The following is a 21,184-nucleotide window of genomic DNA, read 5'->3' as shown; positions in this document are numbered from 1 at the left end:
TTTGTATATTTATAACTGACTTCTCAGCTCTCTGGGGCCCTCAAGGCAGCTCACAGTGTAATTGTGGCCATAAACAGAGAACCATCTCCCCATTTGGCCGCGTGCTCCTTTTCACAAATCACTGCTCAGCCGTGAACTTACTCCTGTGAACATTTTTTGCTTGATGGCAGTTGGAATCATGGGATCGCGTGAGTCTGGGACTCCAACATCGTACTGCTCAAGAGGGTAAACAACTCGCATAAATAGCAGTTTGTGGAAATGAGTTGGCAGAGCTGAACGTGGGAACAGACTCGGAGTGCATCATTTATTCTGAAGCACTGTTATTCTCTCGTTTTCTAAGGAATTGTAAGTTGAGGGCTGATTAATGCTGCGTTTTCAAGAGAAACAAGGCTTCTCAGGATCACTCTACCAGAGAGAGGATTTCCTTAACTGATTACTGTGAGCAAAGAAAAGTGACGCACATACCGCTAAAAAAAAAAAAGCAACTCACGAGTTAAATGGAACAAACCATTCTGCCCCCACTTTTGAATGACATGAACAATGCAACAACTTTAGCGAAAACAATGAAGTGAAAGCCACATCTGTGTTTAGTTTTCAACACTTTTAACTTAAAAAGGGATAGCTTGAGAGGTTCTAGACAGCTAATGACAGAGTTAAAACAGAACAGTTGTTTTGACAAAATGAATCTGAGACTTGAAATTTATTGGGAATTTCTAAAGAAGAAAAGAAGGGTGGGGGGGCAATGAAGGAGGCAAGGCCCTGTTATTGCTAGAGAAAATTACTCCATTTTCTTTGTATATATTCTTTTGGTTAGTAGGAGATCTCTAAACATAGCACTGTAATACTACTTTATAGTAAAGAGGGTACAGCCTTGGAACATTCCACAGAAAGGATTTTCTACCATGGGAGAGGGCAGGGGAGAGACTATGTACAATGGCAGCAGAAGGGAAGGTTAGATTGCAATGTGAGAAATACTGGTTTTTGTAAAAAGGTGAGAAACACACAGAATTAAATTAACACTGCAAACACAGCAAGAAAGGAAAGAAAACAGAAACATACTCCGGAAAGGTATTTGTGCAGGGATGCAAAAAAGAGGGAGCAAAAAGAAAAGGCTGGAAAATTTTGGTTGTTATCGAATTCCCTTCCCTCATCCCAAATGGAATATATTTTTCAATGGCCAAAATGTGTAAGGCCAGAAGGAAGGCAATGCACACAGCCTCTTTGCTAGGCACTGCAATCCACATTTTGATCTTGGCAGGAATTGTGAGGTTTCTCCAAACAGCAGTTCCGGAGTATATTTAGCTACCAAAGCTGCGGTGCACACAAATGTCACATTCCCATGAGTCAACCCATTTAATTATCCCCCCCTCCCCATTTCTTGCATCTCTTCTCAAGATGATTCCCTCAAGATGTTTGCGCTGAATTAAAAGCGGGACATATGGATGTGACATCATCGAGGCGTCAGTGGCATTGAAAACAAAGCAGCAAGTGGCTTAAGAATTAGTACAATTAAAAAGGCAAGTCCGGTTTTTGGGGAGGAGGGAAAGAGAGAGAGCGTAAAAGCACCTTCCACAGGTACAACAGAACCACCAAAAAACAAACAAACCCCAAACAAACTGAGAAAGCATGTTGTAAAATAAAAATATAAGGCAGGAAGAAACTTTTGTGACGGAAAATAAATCCACAACCAAAGTGAATATAGGAAAGATTAAGCATAATGCTCTCTTTCAAAAAAAATGCATAACAACTCTTTCCTTTGCCCTCATATAATAATAATTGGAATATCAGTAGTTGTTTTTTTTATGTGCCAGCTTGGCTTGAAGGGGGCAAGGGAAGGAGAGACAGCACACAGATATGTGATAATGGTAAACAACCATGCAGTCACCTCTGCCACCATTGTTTTTTCACCCTCTTTAACATGTATAGACTGCTTCCAGCTTTGATCATATTCCTAATTAGGCCCCTAAGAATCCATATTTAAATACGCACGTTCAAGTGCTAATAAAGTCTCTCTGGTAACCTCATCATTAGGAGAATTCAAGTGAAAACAATCACAGCCCATCAGCTTTTCGCTGGGGGTGGCCTTGAAATTTGAAAGGAGATTGCAATATGACTTAAGTAGGTCTGCTTGCCCATTCAGTCAACTGCTGTGCAGTCTCAAGAACCACAAAGAACAAGTGCACTCTACCAACTCTGAAAGATCTTTTTTTAAACTAGAGATTTATTAGCTGCTTGAAAAATATGTATAGCTTAGTATTATCATCCCACCTTTTAACCGAATGCCCATAAATAAATAAATATCCATACGACTAAAATCTGCTCCACTCATGTTTTCAATTCTCTAGGAACAACTAGGATTGACTAATGTGTTGTCTGTAGGGCTGTCTCTTAATACTTTCAGAAACTGAAGTTCCAAAAAGGGGGTAGAGGAGCCACCAGGAGCTTGATGGAGAGTAGTTGGTGGAACATACCTCACCAGTTCTGAAAAGCATTTCATTTGCTTCTAGTCTATTTATGAGCACAATGCAAAGTGCTTGTATAAAACTCCATATAGCTTGGGAACAGAGGAACATCTCTTTCATTACAAACATGCCTGTGTATTGAGGTAATCTTCAAAGACACTCCTTTCAGGTGCCACCAACATTTGAGATAATGTGCCTGGTGACATCCCATTGCATAGTGAGACCTCAGGGAAGCTTGCCTGACATTAACATTCAGCATCAGGCAAAGACAATTTTATTATTTTAGTCCTTTTACTGTGTGTTTTTTTAAATTCTGTTTTGTATGCCTCCCTGGAAGATTTGCTGAAGAGTGGTGTATACCTCTTTCAAACAAATAAACAACAGCTATATGCTGTTCTTGAGATACTGAAGGAACTACCTAACAACTTAGGTAAAAGGTAAAGGGACCCCTGGCCATTAGGTCCAGTCGTGACCGACTCTGGGGTTGCGGCGCTCATCTCGCTTTATTGGCCGAGGGAGCCGGCGTATAGCTTCCGGGTCATGTGGCCAGCATGACTAAGCTGCTTCTGGCGAACCAGAGCAGCACACGGAAACGCCGTTTACCTGTTTAATCTACTTGCACTTTGATGTGCTTTCAAACTGCTAGGTTGGCAGGAGCTGGGACCAAGCAACGGGAGCTCACCCCGTCACGGGGATTTGAACTGCCGACCTTCTGATCAGCAAGTCCAAGGCTCTGTGGTTTAACCCACAGCGCCACCCTCGTCCCTCCTTAACAACTTACACTTGGATAAACCAAAGTGCCTATTAGAGTAACTGACCTTAACTAAAAGGGTTCAAGAATGAACTATGGAGCCTTTCATTAACCAATTAACTTTTTCCTCTGTGCTTAAAATTAGCAACAACCTTACACACTTACCTAGGAGTAAGCCCCATTGATCTCCATGGTGCTTATGTCTGATTAGACATCACTGTTCGTTGATAATCAATGGATGTACCGTGCAATGTCTACACAGATGTCAATGCCTGCTATCAGACGTGTCTACTCAGAAGCAAGCCTCATTTAGGGCAATGGAACTTAGGCTTCCAGGTAAGTGGGACAGAGCTGAACCCCAAACAGCAGAAAAACTTATTGCCTTAATTTAAACTAGAGGAAAATTTGACCCAAAGTGCTCTTTCCTCGCCGAAAAGCTGTCATCTGAGCACTACAGCTGTGCAACCCTATTCTTTGCCCGTGGGATTCCTATTGAAATTAAGGGAAGCTGCATGACATCAGCGTTGTAGTGGATTCTGTCCTAAAGTCTACCTTAAAGAAAGCATTTCCCCCCAGCTGAGAAGATTAAAGAACCTAGTTGCTTAATTCATTTAAGCTGGGAGCTCAAGCCACTTCAACCAGAGTAGTGTAGGGAACTCTCACTGAAATGAAAGGTACTGAGTGTAGCAAAAGTACAGACAGAACAGATGAAGCTGAGGCTCCCTGTTGAGAAGCATTAGAAAAGCTGGACCAGACGACTTTCAAGATTTGAGCATCTGTGATTGCGATCACACTGCATGCGAAAATAGCCAATCCAAGGTTGCAGCAACTGGCAAAAGATGGATATCATAGGAAGTGCCCATTCGCCCCTGTTTCAAAGATGTGCCGTTTCAATTATGGGGGGCTATAAATTGGAATTGTGAACACACGCCCTCACTCTAAAGTTTAATTAGAAAATGAAATAAAGACTGCAGCCTTATGATTAGCTGCCTGAGAGAGTGCACAATGGCAGGTGGGACTTCTAGTGAAGAACTTAGAAACCTGGCACTTGTCCCGTTGTAAAGTTGCACTTTAAAAAACAACTAATATTTGAGCTAGGTAAAGGTAAAGGTACCCCTGCCCGTACGGGCCAGTCTTGACAGACTCTGGGGTTGTGCGCCCATCTCACTTAAGAGGCCAGGGGCCAGCGCTGTCCGGAGACACTTCCGGGTCACGTGGCCAGCATGACATCGCTGCTCTGGCCAGAGCCAGAGCCAGAGCCAGAGCCGCACACAGAAACGCCGTTTACCTTCCCGCTGGTAAGCGGTCCCTATTTATCTACTTGCACCCGGAGGTGCTTTCGAACTGCTAGGTTGGCAGGCGCTGGGACCGAGCAGCGGGAGCGCACCCCGCCGCAGGGATTCGAACCGCCGACCTTTCGATCGGCAAGCCCTAGGCGCTGAGGCTTTAACCCACAGCGCCACCTGCGTCCCAATGGATATTTGAGCTACCAAACAGCAAAATGTTGACAATATGGGTACTTTTTTAATGATAAGAGAAAAGAAAAGGGTGGGGACAATTACAATGGCATCAACCGTTCCTGCCACAGCTATTTGTGGCTCAATATGCCCTGTTTCTTCAAGCACAATCCATCAGGAAGCCTTATTGACATGAATGGGAGCACTGCAGGCTGTTATTAATGTCAACTGGGCTTGTACAGGGGAACTTCCAGGTGGAACGTGTCCTTTATTTCAAGGGATTTTCCGTAACACTACAAAGTGGCTTGAACATGCAGCTTAAATGAATTAAACATCAAAAGTACTTCCATACACTCTGTTGGAAGTGTGGAATGGTGAATAATGTAAAGCACATAGGTCACCTCCTATCACCGTCATCTCATCTAGCTTAAAACTCCCCAGTCTTGTTCTCCAGCACACCCAAAGTTTATATGCTCACATTTGTTCTGTATGGTTTTCTTGAGTCACTGGGCAGCCGAAACCCAATTTTAAAATTTTATTATTTTGCTTTCTGCCTGTGTGTGTGATAAGCTTTTAATTATAGGGCCAGAGTTTTTATTGCAAGTTGCTGCGCTCCAGCTGGAAGCAGTTACACTGCAGCCGCTCCCCTCCCTCGCCACCATAGGAAGAATGATTTCCAAGGCCTTACCCTTCTTGTCCTGGTGATTATGGGATGAGACGGCCACATAGGGGTTTGTGTTTTCAGACGAGCCAACCGGATCCTTCCAATCGAGCATGCGGCCCCTAGCGTCATAGCCCTGTTGGGCTGGAGAGTCTGAAGTGGTAGTACTGGGAACAAGGGAACTGGAGTGTCCTGTTTGCATCATAAATATAGTTAGGGAAAGGGAGAAGAAGCCTGACAGCAAGCAACATTTCCAAAGGCATTTCCTTGAAGGATGTGCATTATTTGAACCTTCAGGGTCAATGAAAGAACATACACCTTTCTGAGTCCACAGATCCCTTAACTAACTACATTCTTTCTGCGGCACCTCTGTGGGGCTCAGGAGCCCAGTTGTGTCACCCCTTGCCTGCAGAGCTGGCAGCCTCTCACCCTTTTTCAAACACCTTCCCTTGAGGAGTGTTCCCTCAGCTGCCTCTCCTCTCCCCTCCTCCTTGGGAGTTCTCTGGGCAGCTGCCGCAGCAACCCCTGGTCTCTGAGTCACCTCAGCTCCTGGCAACCAGCACCCCCTGGCCAGCTCCAGAGGCACCATTTGCCTGGGGAGTTTGTAGCCAGGGCTGCTGCAACAAACAGCTGTGCAAGCCTTTGGGATGCAGAGACGCGAGAGGGAGGGAAGGAAAGAGGGACAGAGGCCGGTGTTGCCTGCAGCACCCCTGGCCATCATTCAAGGCACCCCAAGGGGCCCCGGCACACTGGTTGAAAACCACTGACATACACAATTAAAAGCCAAAGAGTTGCACATGTATTTTCAGCAAGGTGTGATCCAACACCTGAGAAGAGTGACAGGATTATCTACAGCAGCCTTTGCCAACCTGGTTTCCTCCAGCTGGCACTGATGGGAAACGTAGTCCAAAATATGTGGAGGACACCAGGATGGCAAAAGCTAATCATTGAGGAGGATTAGCTGAAATTTGCTGCCAAAGTTAGGAGATCTTTGTGATTTGTGTGTTTCCATGATGGAACTTCATTTATGAAAAGCAAAACACCAGCCATGGTGGTTGGATAATATGAAAAAAGAGAGAGAGATGAGAAAAATAATCAAATGCAAAAGCAGAAAAAGATGAAGATAATCTGTCTCTTAATGTCTTCCTCCACTGATTTGGGCAGAGATAACCCATTCAGCAACAAAAACCATTAAAAAAATGATTTTACCAGTCTCTTATTGAAAGCAAAAATGAAGTGTTGTCATAAGCCTTTCTAGGATATGAATTCTAGTGTTGAAAAGGAGGTTTCCTTATATCAGGCCATAGTATTTTGCTCACTTAGCCCAGTGTGCTTCACTCTAACAGCAACTCTCCAAGGACTCAGAAAGAGACTGGGAGGTATTTTTTGTGCTCTCTGTTGCCAAACAGTCTCACTTCAAAAACGAATGAAATGTGGAGGAACATTGCGCCAAAAGATCTTGGAAAATCTGTGATGGGATATAGGAGATTCCAGTGATTTGCTATGGGCCTGGTTGTCACCAAGCAATAACTAGATAATACTCCTCCTGGAATTTTGGGATTAAGTCCCCTCTCTTGGCCACTCATACTAGAAAGTAAACAGATGCATTTGGACCCATTAAATCTTCCTGCAGGCTTTCAAAGGCACCCTTCCATTTAGAGTACACGGCAGCAGCTAATCTGAGACCTTACACTGGCATGTACAAAACAGCAGGTTCCTAATTTTCCAGGAGGCTTGAACAGGGAACTCAAAAGGTCATGTAATTGGAAAAAAGATTATCCTAGCCATCAAAGCTACATGGAATTCCAGAAGAGCACATGGATCCTGGACCATAGTCTGGTGAGAAAGTGCTTGTTTGGGGATCATAAGCCTTTGTACAGGACAGGCAGAATTCCCACCCACAAGTCACTTGGGCCAACAGAACCTGCCTCTGAGGCAGGCATGGGGAATTTCCAGCTCATGGGAAATTTTTGGTCCACAAGGCTGTTTCAGCCAAGCCACGTTCATCATTGCTGTTGACATGCAGCCGTCAAACTTGGTCCACAGCTATGTGTGTGCATAAATAAGGACCAAGCCCACTGACCAGATCCAGTTCCTCACACCTATGCTAAGGGATGATCAGGAAGTGGTAGCACAGCCAGGAGCATCACAGGCTCAAAAAATCTGGTGGGGAAGGCTATATACTATGTGGGGAGAAGACAAGGAGCAAGGAGAGTCAGCGGGGGAAGGAGGGGACTTGGAGGATGTGTTTGTCTTGAGTAGGAACTACTCAATGCAGCAGAATGAGAGAGGTGGGAGTTGTTCTTCTCAGCCACATGAAGACTGCAAGGTAGCTTAGGAACTCATGCCACCCCTTATATATTATGCTCTCGTACTTGTAACTAGTTTGCAGGAAAGCAGGTCAGATTCACAGTGTTTTACTGTGGCTGGAGCTATCAGTTGCAACAGCTAATCATTAACATGATTAATTTATAGGAATGTACCCCAGGCTGGAGAATTGCACTGACATGGGCACTGCATTATTCTTTATCTATCATGACAGGGAGTGCAGTTCCACCAGTGCCCATTTAATAATGAAAACTTAGGAGTTGCCTTAAGGATTTCCAAAATAATTCTTTAAAATTTATATTCTTTGAAAATAATAATTCCTTTAATTGGAGCGGGGTGGAGGAGTGGGGGGGGGGGGAAATCCCCCACCCATTTGTTTTCTTGGCATTTGGGAATATAGCAGGGTGCCTAAACGTGTCTACAGAGAAGGAAAATCGCTGGAGATCTTGATATCAGCATTTTTCATACACTGCTTGCTTTGAATGTTGATAAAATCGGTGGAAACATATTTGGCTTCTGTAATTGGGACTGCTGCAAAAAAATAAAATAAAAGAGGTACTCCCTAGCAACATGGTCATCCATAAGCAGTAACCGCCCCCCCAACACTGAGGCAGTGAATAGCCATGGAAATTTATATCTCGGGTTTTTCATGCTCATTCCCTGCAATTAGAGGACTACTGATATATCTCCTCCCCTGGGCAGCCCAACCTTCTGTTTACTTTTGTACATCACAAAAACTTGTTCAACTTGACCAGGAATGCAGTTCTCAGCACAATAAAGCAATTAGTTGTATCTAAAGGTATTAGGACTAGAAGGAACCATTGCCAAATAGCAGTTGCATTTCATGCTTTGATTTAATATGCATTTTCCACCCACATCCCAGTACAGATACTTTTCAGTTTAGATGCGTTCAGAGGGGCCATTTTATGGTTAAGCTGTACGTATGGTTAAGGAAAACCTTTTCTTAATACGGTAATCTAGGGAAAATATTTGCCCAGGGGACACATTCTCTGCAATAAGTGTTCCCAAACCATATGCTTCAACTATGTGGAGAACTCATTGATAATGGAAAGCTGTAACTATGTAAAAAATAATAATTAATGAGTACCAGATGGTAGTAGGGCAAGAAAGTGTTTCACTGAAATGTCAAAAACCAGCCTATTCACTCCATTACTAATATGTTAGTCTATTGCACATTGAGAAATGATTTGCTACATGTAATCAAGATAAATTCTCTTTCATCTTGGTTTGAGAGATGAGCGAACAAATGCAAAAAAAAAAACAGAGCATACTATTCTTTCTCACCAGGTCTTGAAATTTCTAGCTGGTTACACTTTGGACTTGCTAGCTGGGTCACCAAACAACATCTTTTGCCAATACTTACCCCCTTGGAGCTCTAGCCTAGCCCAAAGTTGTGCCACATTCATTGTCTATCTGCATTCTGATACAGGATATGAAGAACTGCCTTTTGCTAAGCCAGTTCAATGATTCATTGAGATAACTGCCGACAAGGCAGAGTTTGGTTTCCCAAGGATCTCAGACAACTGTATTTCTTATGACAGTTACGTGAATTCTTATTTAGTCCCGTATATGAAAAGTATATACCTTTACTAAGCTGTGCTTGCCTATCCTTTAGAATGTGTTGCCATTCTTTTAGATAGCAGAATGGCTCACTGCAAAACTGTAAATTGAAGTCAATGGGAATACTTGAGGTTATGGTCACGATAGCATGGGAGTCCTTAGTATTATTTTTTTAAAAAACAAAAACAAAACACCCATCTGCGTAATATCTAGACTACAGGAAAACCAGATATATACAATCAAATATAGAAGATGCCTTCTGTTTAATTTCTCAGAAGGAAAAAAATTTCTGCAAAAATAGTTTTTTTTTTACTATATTTTGAAAGTTTCCTAACAGTGTGCTTGAATACCACCATCATAGCATTATTTTTCAAACCAGTTTTTTCAGCTTCAATTTTAAAACTGGAATTCTTCCAGGTTTTAAAATTGAGCCTGATTTTAAAAATACGCATCTTGCCAAGATACCACATTCATGATTTGTTAAACTTTTGTCATTGTGATAACAGTATACAAAGAAGAAATTGGATGCAACCAGAAGACTTCATGGAAAAGATCTTGAAAATGTTAAGATGGGTTATCAATGCATACTAGCATTTGTTCTAAGAGACGGCAGATATTAAAATGCTCTACACACTCTTCAGTTATGTGACTAGAGAACAACCTAGTAAGACAATGAATGGGGAAAGTTAAAGCAACACCACAAAGGGAGACAGGATGTGGCAGCAGCAAAATGAGGGCCTCATTCACTAAGACTGATGCATATGAGAGTAAAATTTTACAGGAAGAAAGCCTGTTTTGTTCTCCCCTTTCCCTGTGCCATGTGTATTTGACTTTTTGGCAGAACAGGTGCTTGACATGGTTGGTATGATTATTTTGGATATGGGAAACAATTGTGCATGAAAAGGTCAGATGCTTAAGTCTTTTCAAATTATTGCAGGAGTTTATCTGTCACGGCAGATAAGAGAGGGAAAAAAACAACAACCCAGAGACTGAACTGGCAAAAAAAATAAGAAGCAGCAAGGAAGTGCAGAAAACCATTCATTTCCTTGGCAATTGGGAGCATATTAGGCATCTTCCTGTCACCCACAGAGATATCCTAGTGTGCACTTTCGGAAGTGGCAGTGTGCAGATCCACTGATGAAACAAGCACATCTACCGCTTTGCCTTTTTGCCGTAGGCAGAGCAGAATGCTCCTACGTTTTCTTACTGTTGACTACAATGGGAAGAAATTAACTACGTCAGCCCCATGGCGGATGCAGCACTCCGTGGGAGTATTGAGGAAGTAAAGGAGCTCTGGATGAGGCCTATCCATGCTCCATTTCCCCCCGATTGACTGGCAAGACATTTGCCAGTGGAACATCTATTCCACCAGAGCTTTATTTGGGGTGGGGTGCTTCTAGCAGCATTATGTATCATCACATACCGCTGTGGGGTGCAGGCCCGTGGGATGGGGTGTTTTATTGTTTGCTGTTAATTAAAGGTAAAGGGACCCCTGACAATTAAGTCCAGTCACGGACGACTCTAGGGTTGTGGCACTCATCTCGCTTTACAGGCCGAGGGAGCCGGCGTTTGTCTGCTTCCGCAGACAGTTTTTCCGGGTCATGTGGGCAGCATGACTAAGCTGCTTCTGGTGAACCACAGCAGCGCACGGAAATGCCATTTACCTTCCCGCCGGAGTGGTACCTATTTATCTACTTGCACTGCATGCTTTCGAACTGCTAGGTGGGCAGGAGCTGGGACAGAACAATGGGAGCTCATCCCGTCATGGGGATTCGAACTGCCAACCTTTCCATCAGCAAGCCCAAGCGGTGCAGTGGTTTAACCCACAGCGCCACCTGCATCCCCCTTTGCCGTTAATTACATTGTCAATTAAAATTAAATAAAATCTGTTAGTGCCTTGACACTCACTCTGCCACACTGCACACAGCAGTCACAATAGCAACCAATATGCCGCATAGGAGGAAATGTTGCATCCTCTCAGTTATAAAATATTACAGTCTGGTCACAATAATGATTTCCCTGGAACTGAAGAGCACCTTTTTGACAATCCGGAAGCTTGCCTATTATCCGCAACAGAATATTACGTTGCCTGTTTCCTCCAAGTACTGCTTAAACTTTGGTCCTTCTAATGGAATTTCATTTAAATGTGAGGGATTTCCGCCCAAGGAAATGTATTTCAGCAGAAAGCAGCCTCTATCAAAACATGTTTTAGTATCAGCTAGGAAAATTTGCCAGGCCGTAAGTGTCAATGCTTATTGCTTTGGTTGATGGAAGGCAAAGACTTTAAAAGCTATGGGGTAGTGCTTAAATTAGAATTTTGATTCTTGTCAACGCTATGATAGGGGGAGATCATGTGCCTTTCTCCTTTCCAAAACCCAACATCGTTTCCGATAATGCTTCAGTTGATGCTATGTGTTTGCATGTATAACATGATAAATTTTTTCTCTCCTCATTTACAGAGTGGAAGTTCCGTATTAAAATGAAATACTGCCTCCCCATGCAAAACAAAGGTCAGATATCTCCCCATGGGTCTTCCTGTGTTTTCATTATACTAGGACACAAATGTTGTTTGCAAATATTATAACCCCAGATGGAAAACAAGTTTAGGAAAAAATAGCATCAGTTTGCTTTACTAATAAAAGGGCTGACTCTTACAATTATTTATGTGTGAAAGATTTTTGATTCTGTTAGGTACACATGCATTTTGAAAGTCAAGTTCTGCTTCACCTGCTACACAGTAAGGGTAGAAGTGGAATCTAAGAAAGAAACATCATGTTTCTTTCGTAACGTAAGAATTCCTCATCTGCTATTCCAATTCTTCTCTGTGAATTTCCCCCCATTTGTTATCTCCCTGCCCCCAGCCAGGTGCACTTCCAGGGTCAGAATATGGTGTGTGTGTGTGTGTGTGTGAGAGAGAGAGAGAGAGAGAGAGAGAGAACGAACCAGTGACTGAGGAGAAGATTAAGCACCCCATATTTCTCCCCATTGATCCTCTACTGATAGTGTTGCCCACTGATATATTTTTGCTCCCTTGGCAAACATGGGCTTGGGACCATATGTTTGCCAATACAGCACCTACTTCTTGTGCTTTTCATGGCTGAAAAATGACAACTGTTGTCCATAAGTTGAGGGCAAATTTGCCCCAACACAATGGAGAACTTCAGCTGGATTTCTTTGGCTCTCTTGACCAATCACAGAACCAGGCAGAGGGCCTTTTTGGTAGTTGTTCCTGCTCTGTGGAATATGTCAAACAGCTAAACAGCTGTGTGGTTTTTAAAAGACATCTGAAGGCAGCCCTGTTCAGGGAAGTTCTTAGTGTCTGATGTTTTATTGTGTTTTTACTGTTTTTTGTTGGGAGCCGCCTAGAGTAGCTGGGGCAACCCAGTCAGATGGGCAGCATATTTATTTTTATTTTTATCATCATCATCATCATCATCATCATCTGGTAGCTGAGTATTTAAGTCAGGACTTCCCACTCTTCAGCCTTCCTTCCTTGAGTAGGAGATACAAAATTTGTCGCCAGTGCTTCATTTTGGGATGGAGGCCTGATGTGCCCTTCTCCAATTTAGCCATACTTTAACTGTCTGCACATTTTGATTTTGTATAATATGGGTGGTATTCAAAACTAGTCTTACTCAGAATAGACTCACTGGAGTTAATGATTGTGATTAACGTAGGTCCATTAATTTAAACAGGTCTCCTCTGAGCAGGGCTTAACTGAATACCACCCTACAACCTTTTGGACTAAATGTTATATATCTCAATTTGTATTGAGTACATAACCATGATGCTCTTCCTACTAGATGGCATAAACTTGACTACAGAGCTTGGTCACTTTATGCACAAAAATATACTTCAGGTTCTATACCCTTTTGCCTAGAGGAGTTGTTCCTCTCTCCTATAATTTCCTTTTCCAAATTTCTGCATGTGAATAGTTTAAGCATGTGAATTTACATTTGGCTTTAGCTCGCATTAAGCTTACTTCAAGGGTCGCTGTGGACGAGGAAAGACTGAAATAACTGTGCTAGAGTAAGATGAATCTTGTATCAGTTTAGTGAACTAGGCCCCAAAATGAAAAGGACTATATCTACTTTGCAATGGAAACTACGAACTACTACCACAAGGATTTGAGGAAGATTATTATTATTTTTTTAAAAAAACAAAGCTCCAAAACTGACCATACACTGTAGTGTAAGACATTTCATGATCTGATGAAGTAGTTGAAATGTCTATGAAAAAAAGTAAATAAGGGCAAAATATTAAAACAATAAAAACATGGAAATATTTGACAAGATTGTAAAATATATGATTCCTCCAAAATTGATCTGCACAGACAGATATTAAAACAATGTGGAAGGGGAACTTCCTTACCATTCAGTGCTACGAACGAATCTGGAAAAAAAAGAGAAAGGAGAGGGAGGGGAAAGGGGAAAAAATTATTTCTAATATCGTTCTAAGTTGTCTGTCCACAAAACCTCACATACATCCTTACTGCTATTCATGTGTATAGTGTCACTCTCTGTTTGTGCTGATTCTCTCATATGGTTTTATCATATTGATAGTGGAATCTTGCCTTAAGTAAAAACTTGATATTTATTCTTGCAAAGTGAAACATGGGGTTCTTGGATCCCAAAAGGAGATATGAGTTCTACTTGTGCACGGGGAGGTGGGTGAGAAGAATGACATCTCAACCACCTTTTGGGAAGGGATTTGGGGGGCTCACGGGGAAACTAGGAACAACGCTCCCTATGGTCAAGTGAAAGTGCCTTTGGAGAGTGCAAAGGAAAGTCTGCATTCAAGCCGTGGCATAATCTTCTTGGATCAATATTTAAACACTCTCTTTGGTACTGCACAGCTATTGTACACTGTAGTTTTGATTATAAAATTGCTGGATTTTCTGAGAGATTTCAACCTCAAGAGTGGGGTAACTTTTTTAAAACAGAAAATAAAAAACCCCAACCAAATGCATATGGGTGACCAATTAGAGATTGGTTTGCAGAGTTTATTCATAATCAAGAGATCTTGACTAGTAACAATAATTCCTGTAGCCATGAAGTTCTCTTTGTATATCCAAGGGCACATTTCCTCTTGTCCCATGAATAGAAAGCATGGGTCCAAGCAATTTTCCCTTTGCCCTGTTCCTTTCCCAAGGAAATTCCACTCTTTAGTGCTCAACTGAAGGAAACGTCAGTCCTGAATTGCTGTTTGCTCTGACTGAGCACCAAAGAGCAGTTTTCTCTGGGGAAAAGCAGAGGGACAAAAGGAAGTATGCATGAACCCCAAAGCTTAGTTTAAGAAAAAGGAACAAGTAATGTGCCAAACCATATGAGCGAATCATGATCGGAATAAAGGGAACGACAGGATTGGCAACAAAAATAAAGATAGATTTGAGTGGGCCACCTAGACTTTCAAAACAAATGGGACCCAGGCTTGAGCATATAACTAGCTGTATGTAAAAGGGTTGATCTCACTCAGGGTGCAAGACTGGTGCCTTTATAATAAACTTTGTCAATTAACTATCATGTCCTAGCTCCTTTGAGCCAGCGTGACAAAACCAGAACCTGTCATGCTGTGGTAAGAAATTCATCTTAAAAATAATTAGTTGGTGTATATCTATATGGTTGAATTTCAAATGCTCTTTAGTAGTCTTACATTCAGTTTTGGTGGAATTCATAAAGAATAAATCTGGCGCGCAATCTCTGTTCAGATTTATGTGCCAAATGAGAGTGAGGAATGCAATGAAAGATGCCATGGTCCCCAATTCCCAATTGCGAATTACCAGGAAATTATCATGTTCTCGTTGTAAACTATGGGATAAGCTTCACGTTGAAGGAGAGATGGTGCGATCAAATTCATACACAGAGATGGCCCTATTACATATTCAGTTGTAGCCTGGGATCATTCCTATGCATGGAAGCCTGCCTGTCCAGGGGGTATGACTAAAACTTTCTCAAGCTGGCAGAAAGGCTCCAGATTCCTTGCCTTTGAACAGGTTGATGTGGAAGAGAGAAAAGCTTATGCATGGAAAGCTAACTGGATTGCAAGTTATAAACAAGGTGGCAAATGCAGCAGGACTGCATGACTCTGTCATGTACAATAGGACCCAATCAGTAGTTTATATGGGTCTATATATATTTATTTCATCAACTGACATTGACGAGAAGAGATACATACAAACATGCTGGCTGTTTGGCACTTATCTAACTGTACTAGGTTTTAACCCATATAGTACTCAATATACAGTTGTACCTTGGTTCTTGAACAGAATCCATTCTGGAAGTCCGTTTGACTTCCGAAAACATTTGAAAACCAAGGCACGGCTTCCAATTGGCTGCAGGAGCTTCCTGCACTCAATTGGAAGTTGTGGAAGCCACATCAGACGTTCGGCTTCCAAGAAACTTTTGCAAACCGGAACACTCACTTCCAGGTTTACAGCCTTTGGGAGCCAAAATGTTCGAGTTGCAAGGCGTTCAAGAACCAAGGTACAACTGTGAATGTGGTTGATTTTAAATTCTGTGGGAGGGGAGGTTATTGGTTTGTTTTTGTTTTCATTTTATTATGTATTTTGTGTTCTCATCATGTATTTTTATGTTGTGAGCTGCCCTGTGATCTTTGGGTGAAGAGAGGTATAAAAACAAACGACTAAAAATGGAGCTAGCTTCCAGGGGGAATGCCTTTGCAATCCCACCCACAGGGATGGATCTAGTGATGTGCAAGTGGGGCACATGGACGTTGCACAGAGCCATGGGGGCATCACCTGAAAGCTGGGTAAGTGACCTTAAAAAACTGGGTTAAGTGAGGCGCAGGGATTTGGGAAAGAGGTGTGAGGGCTCTGACAGGGTCTTTGAGCCCTAGTTAGCACTGTCCCAGCTTTGGGTAGGAGGGGGGAGGGCTCTAGGACCCTGCCAGAGCCCTTGTGTCTCTTCCAAAGCTGGGCACTTCCTTACTTAGCTTTGGAAAGGCAGTGCAAGGACTTTGGAGGGATGGGCAAATTTTGGCCTTGCACAGGATGCCATAATACCAAAGCTCACCGTCACCACCTGCCACTGAACTCAATGGGTTTAGACTATACAGTTGTGCCTTGGATCTCAAATGCCTTGGCTCCCCAACAAAGCAGCTCCCAAACAAATGAAACCTGAAAGTGAGTGTTCCAGTTTTCGAATGATTTTCAGAAGCCGAACGTCTTCTGCAGCCTGCAGCCAATCGGAAGCAGCACCTTGGTTTTTGAACGGTTCTGGGAGTCGAATGGACTCCCGGAATGCATTCTGTTCGAGAACCAAGGTACGACTCTACACGATGTTGATTTTAGGTGTGAGAACTGGAACATAACTCCCAAGTTAACCTAACTATGAAGTATGATGTTTTGTTCTTAGCAATTCAAGAATGTAGGTCTCAGCCCTAACGGCTTGTAAATTCAAGACACATTTACCTCAGTACATTTACTCATAAAGGAGCAAGCTTCACTGTTTTTATGATTGCAACTTTGCACCCCCTGAAGTCCTTTTTTTGGGTGAAATTTACTGTGAGATAACTATGTTGAGGATCCAAGAATTCAGTATCTGGGCTCTTCTTGGAGGAAGGGTAGGGTAAAATGATAAATAACCACCACCATCATTACCCTCTGGGAGTAAATTTCCTGGAATTTACTTCCAAGTAGGCATATTTAGGATGCGCTAGAAGTATTTAAAATGCACGCCACGTTCTTTTCCTTTCTCTGTTAAATTATACATATTTCCCCCTCTTTCTCTTTTAGCCAATTAAAAGCAATTAAAGTTATGAGGATAAGGATATTTAAGGTGAGTTGAGGATGCACCTTGAATTATCCTTAAGCACTGCTGAAGGAATTAGGATACGGCTGTTTTGTGTAAAACCAAGGCACTGAGGCAGTAACTTAAAAGACTTCTGGCATATGAGCTTCTAAATGCTCCTCCTGAGGTTAGCATAGATAGGCTGATTTTAAGAGTTAGAGAAGAAGGTTACATCTTGGATGTAGTTCATGAGTTTTGAACATTAAATAATTGGCCATGTGTGTGTTTTTCATCTCAGGGGGTACATTCTGTTCTGATAGCTTTACGTTATCTTGATTTGCCTCTTACTCAACGAGAGCGCTGCTGATCCTTCTGTAACTCTTTGTGAACAAGAAACTCTCAAGGCTGGCTAAAGGTATCAGAACATAGAGCTGTCTCAAGCGCTTTCAACTGTGCTGCCCTCCAGATATTGCAGAACTACAACTCCCATCATCCCCACTCATTGGTCATGCTGGCTGGGCTGATGGGAGTTAAAGAGTCCAACAACACTGACTATCAGAGACGAATTATATGTTAGATGCAAGGGAAAACATGCATTTCAATGCCTGCAGAAGAGAATTTGGAGAAGGAAAGAGCCAAGGATGGAAAGTGTTAAGGGATCTACACACACACACACACACACACACCTTCTTCAATTGTCCAAATTTCACTCTGCTGAATATACTATGGTAGGACTGGTTGATATGGTAGCCTCCAGAAATTGCTGGACTCCAATCCCCGTTGTTCCCAGCCAGTATGGCCCATTGGCCAAGGATGCTGTGAGCAACATCTGAAGGGCACACATTCCTTCTCTCTCTTTGGGGCGCTACATGCAGCTATGTGTAGCTAACTTTGTAGGGTTTATGTGGTAAGCATAGGGTTTATGAATTGCATTTGCACTGATTTGGTGCTTTTCAAAGTGTGCAGTTGGTTCGATTTCATTTAAAGAAGGCCTTTTCAAATCTGCTCAAGAACAAATCACTTTGGGACATGCACAATGGAAAACAGGTATTCAAACATACATGCTCTCAGCTCTGTTCACATTCTAAATCTTTGTGTATAAATTGATTCAAAGTTTTGGACACTATCAGGTGATAGACGGTAGCAAGTTTGATCAAGCACCTCACATAGATCATGACAGCTTCAGGAATACAGACCACTAACAATCAATAGTTAACAATCAAGTTAAGATGCTCCTTGATCTTCCCTTTTCAACTACTGACTGGCAGATCTATATCTAGTTCTGTTCACTTAAACATAGCTGAATCCAAAGTTTGGATTGCCTACACTGCAGGCTGTGTCTTTTTCCTGAGTAGTTAGGTAGTCCAAGTCAAAATCTGGCTCCATTTTTGTAAAGCAAACATGCATTTGTTTAAAGCCGCTTTAAGCAAATGTTTATTTGCATTAAAAATCTATAGTTGGAATCAGACTCTGAGAATATGCTTATTGCTTCCAAATCGGGCTGAGCCAAAATGTTTAGATGCAAACATCATTAACACGAAGAAAGTGTCTTGTAGAGGGCCTGAAATGAATCCCCAAAGTTTATTCCCTCACTCTCTTTCCTGCTTTTGCTGAACTGGCAAAACGTCCGTGAAAACCAGGATGTATGGCAAGCAGGGAGGTTTTTTTTTAAAAAGCCCCCAAACAACTTTTGTCTGGATTTTCAACTTCTGGGAATATGGCAACCCTATAAATATTGTTAGTCCTAGTAACAGTGATGCTGGTCTATAGCCAAACAGGGCCAGCCCCACAGTTGAGGAGGTCTGTGGCGAAGTGCCATCTAAAAGCCCCCTCCCCAGTGCACTCTTATATTTTGAAGTGACGGCCCCCATAGCCACAGCCCCAAGGGGATTCAAAAAATGCAGGCAGCCGATCCACAATTAATATATGCATGTGTCTGCATGCACCCACACTCTGAAGAGGACATAGCATAACACCCAATGACTGCAATTGCATGCATAGCTTCCTAGGAGTAAGCTCAACTGAACTGCAGCGCTGCTTATTTCGAACTGCAAAGGTTCAACTTGTAAAACACATTGAGCTGTAACAAAAGATCTTCAGCCAGCTGAACTGCAACCTTAGACTCTAATTAGAAATGCAAACAGAAGTAGGTATCCCCATCAAAGGAAATAAGTACCCAGACTCTGCTTGATTGTGTCCCTCATCTTCTGATTTCCTCTATGTCATTTTGTCGCAAACAAACTTCATTCACCTGACAGACGGAGGGCCAGGGGGCTCCAGCAGTTGACGGTATCACTCTGCAAAAAGTTACAACTACGATGCTGCCCCCGCCTCACCCGCTAACATCTGCTGCCAGGTCTTGAATTTGCCCAAGAAATGTCCGAATGTTTGTGTGTCACTTTAGATCATTGGGGACGAAAAGAGGGTTGTCAATATGGTTTGATAGGCAGTGCCTGTATTTCCACCCATGTTTCAATATTGCTTAACTTTTGGGGAATTGGGAGTAAATCCAAGATGGTGGTTTGAAGCCACTTGGCACTAAAGCCCAAACAAACAAACAAACAAACAAACAAACAAACAAACAAACAGCGTTTTTTTGTTTTGGTAATGTGGCCCATAGTAGGTGTCAGGAGTGATCCCTCCCATGGCACTTGGGCCCTGGCAGCTATCCAAGTATGCCTTGTGGTGGTGCCGGGCTCGTAGCCAAATCTAATTGGCTTTGTGTTTATGTTACTATTGCTAGGATAGAATGGTTATTTTTTTTTGAAAAAGAAAGTATGGAAGCAGCAGCTGATTGTTGTTGCTAGGATCTTATTCTTTCTAGAGCATCACTTGCTAAAATATCCCATCTCTGCGTCTGTGGTGAATGTTGCCAATCTGCGAACGCTTTTGCTCTTGTAACACCCAAAAATTGCTGGAAGGGACACAAATGTCTTGTGTAGGAGGAAATATTCAAAAAACGTGCCCCGTGGCTGATTTCATTGTTACCCTAGGCACCAACTCAGCATTCAAAAACACTCCTCTTACACAACTTAGGTGGAACTTGTAATTACATTTTTTTCGGAGCTACGTTTTAATTCCAACACAATTGCCATTTAAATAGGTGGTGATGTTGTACAGCAAATTTCCTTGAATGCTTCTCTTGCCTTTTTTTAAAAGGTCTGTTGTTAAAACACTGTTTTCGCTATTGTCATGATTTTCTATCTTTAACTTTGCTGATACTGAGCAGGCAGCATCCAAGCATCTATAGAGATTCTCTAATGTAGGATAAAATGAAAGAGCAGAAACAGTTGTGCTTACTTTGGCAGTCTCCCAGGCCATCGGTATTGCCATGCTCAATGTCCTGCTCAAATGCAAGTCTAAACAAAAGAAAGAAACAGGCTGGTGAGAATTACTGCACTCACAGGCCTCAACACATTGAGCCTAGAAGTGAAAGGAAGAAACAGACAAAACCCGCTTATTCTTCTAATACTTGCCCAATGCAAGCAGAAGAGGATTCCTAATGAGACCCCCAAGTATTCCCTCTCACCCTCATCTTTACGTGACAACCAATATAGAACCATTACTGTACTGCAACATGGGCACATGTCAGAGCAGATAGTTTCTGTGCCTAGACTTCTGATGTGATCAGGCCACGGTATTTAACTGAAACTTAAGGAATATATATTGGCATGAAAGATGCACTGTTCCCCTCCCCCCCAAAAAAACCCTCCAACAGCCTAGAGAATGTCTGGGGCTCATTTCATAGTGTATGAATCTAAAAACACAAAGCAAGAAATGGTCATTCAGAGTGGCAAACACAGTGTTAAGCTTATGCGGAAAGGTTTGCTATCTGCCCATGGAAGTCCTCCTTGGATATATGAATCTATTACAAAAAGGTGGGTTAGGCACCCCTGTTCTGAGTTAGTATATCACTAGCTTCATAAAAATGTGATAAGGAATCTGCAGCTGAGGCATTTTTTTTTTTACTTCTTAACTTAGAATGTGAGGAGGTATGTGCTTGGTAATTTTATATGGTATTGTGCTGTAAGGAAGCCCGTATCATTTAATTAATTAATTAATTAATTAATTAATTAATTAATTATTACTACTATTAATTGACTTTCTATACCACCCTATACCCACAGGTCTCGGGGTGGGTTTAGGGCGGTGTGCCATGAAACCACAACAACATGGCATCTCAGCATGAGGCCAAG

At 42.3% G+C, this 21,184-nt stretch overlaps 1 protein-coding gene across 9 annotated transcripts in view; it reads right to left on the bottom strand.

The window, feature by feature from the left end:
- The window catches only part of SEMA6A (semaphorin 6A), a 192,163-nt gene that overhangs the window by 22,912 nt on the left and 148,067 nt on the right, over window positions 1-21,184 (bottom strand). For 4 of the 9 annotated variants that reach the window (XM_079995364.1, XM_079995366.1, XM_079995367.1 and 1 more), the window contains exons 16-19: window positions 20,289-20,347; window positions 13,612-13,632; window positions 13,419-13,469; window positions 5,359-5,523 (exon numbers count right to left, since the gene is read on the bottom strand). In XM_079995364.1, coding sequence (XP_079851490.1) covers window positions 5,359-5,523; window positions 13,419-13,469; window positions 13,612-13,632; window positions 20,289-20,347 — 296 coding nt within the window. The remainder of the gene's footprint in view (window positions 1-5,358; window positions 5,524-13,418; window positions 13,470-13,611; window positions 13,633-20,288; window positions 20,348-21,184) is intronic. The other 5 variants (XM_079995370.1, XM_079995368.1, XM_079995371.1 and 2 more) reach the window with 5 other exon arrangements.

Source organism: Podarcis cretensis (assembly GCF_951804945.1).
Source record: "Podarcis cretensis genome assembly, chromosome: 11".
In the NCBI taxonomy this organism is placed as follows: Eukaryota; Metazoa; Chordata; class Lepidosauria; order Squamata; family Lacertidae; genus Podarcis; species Podarcis cretensis.
Note: the sequence above shows the minus strand (reverse complement) of the source record. Positions and strands in the feature narration are given on the sequence as shown.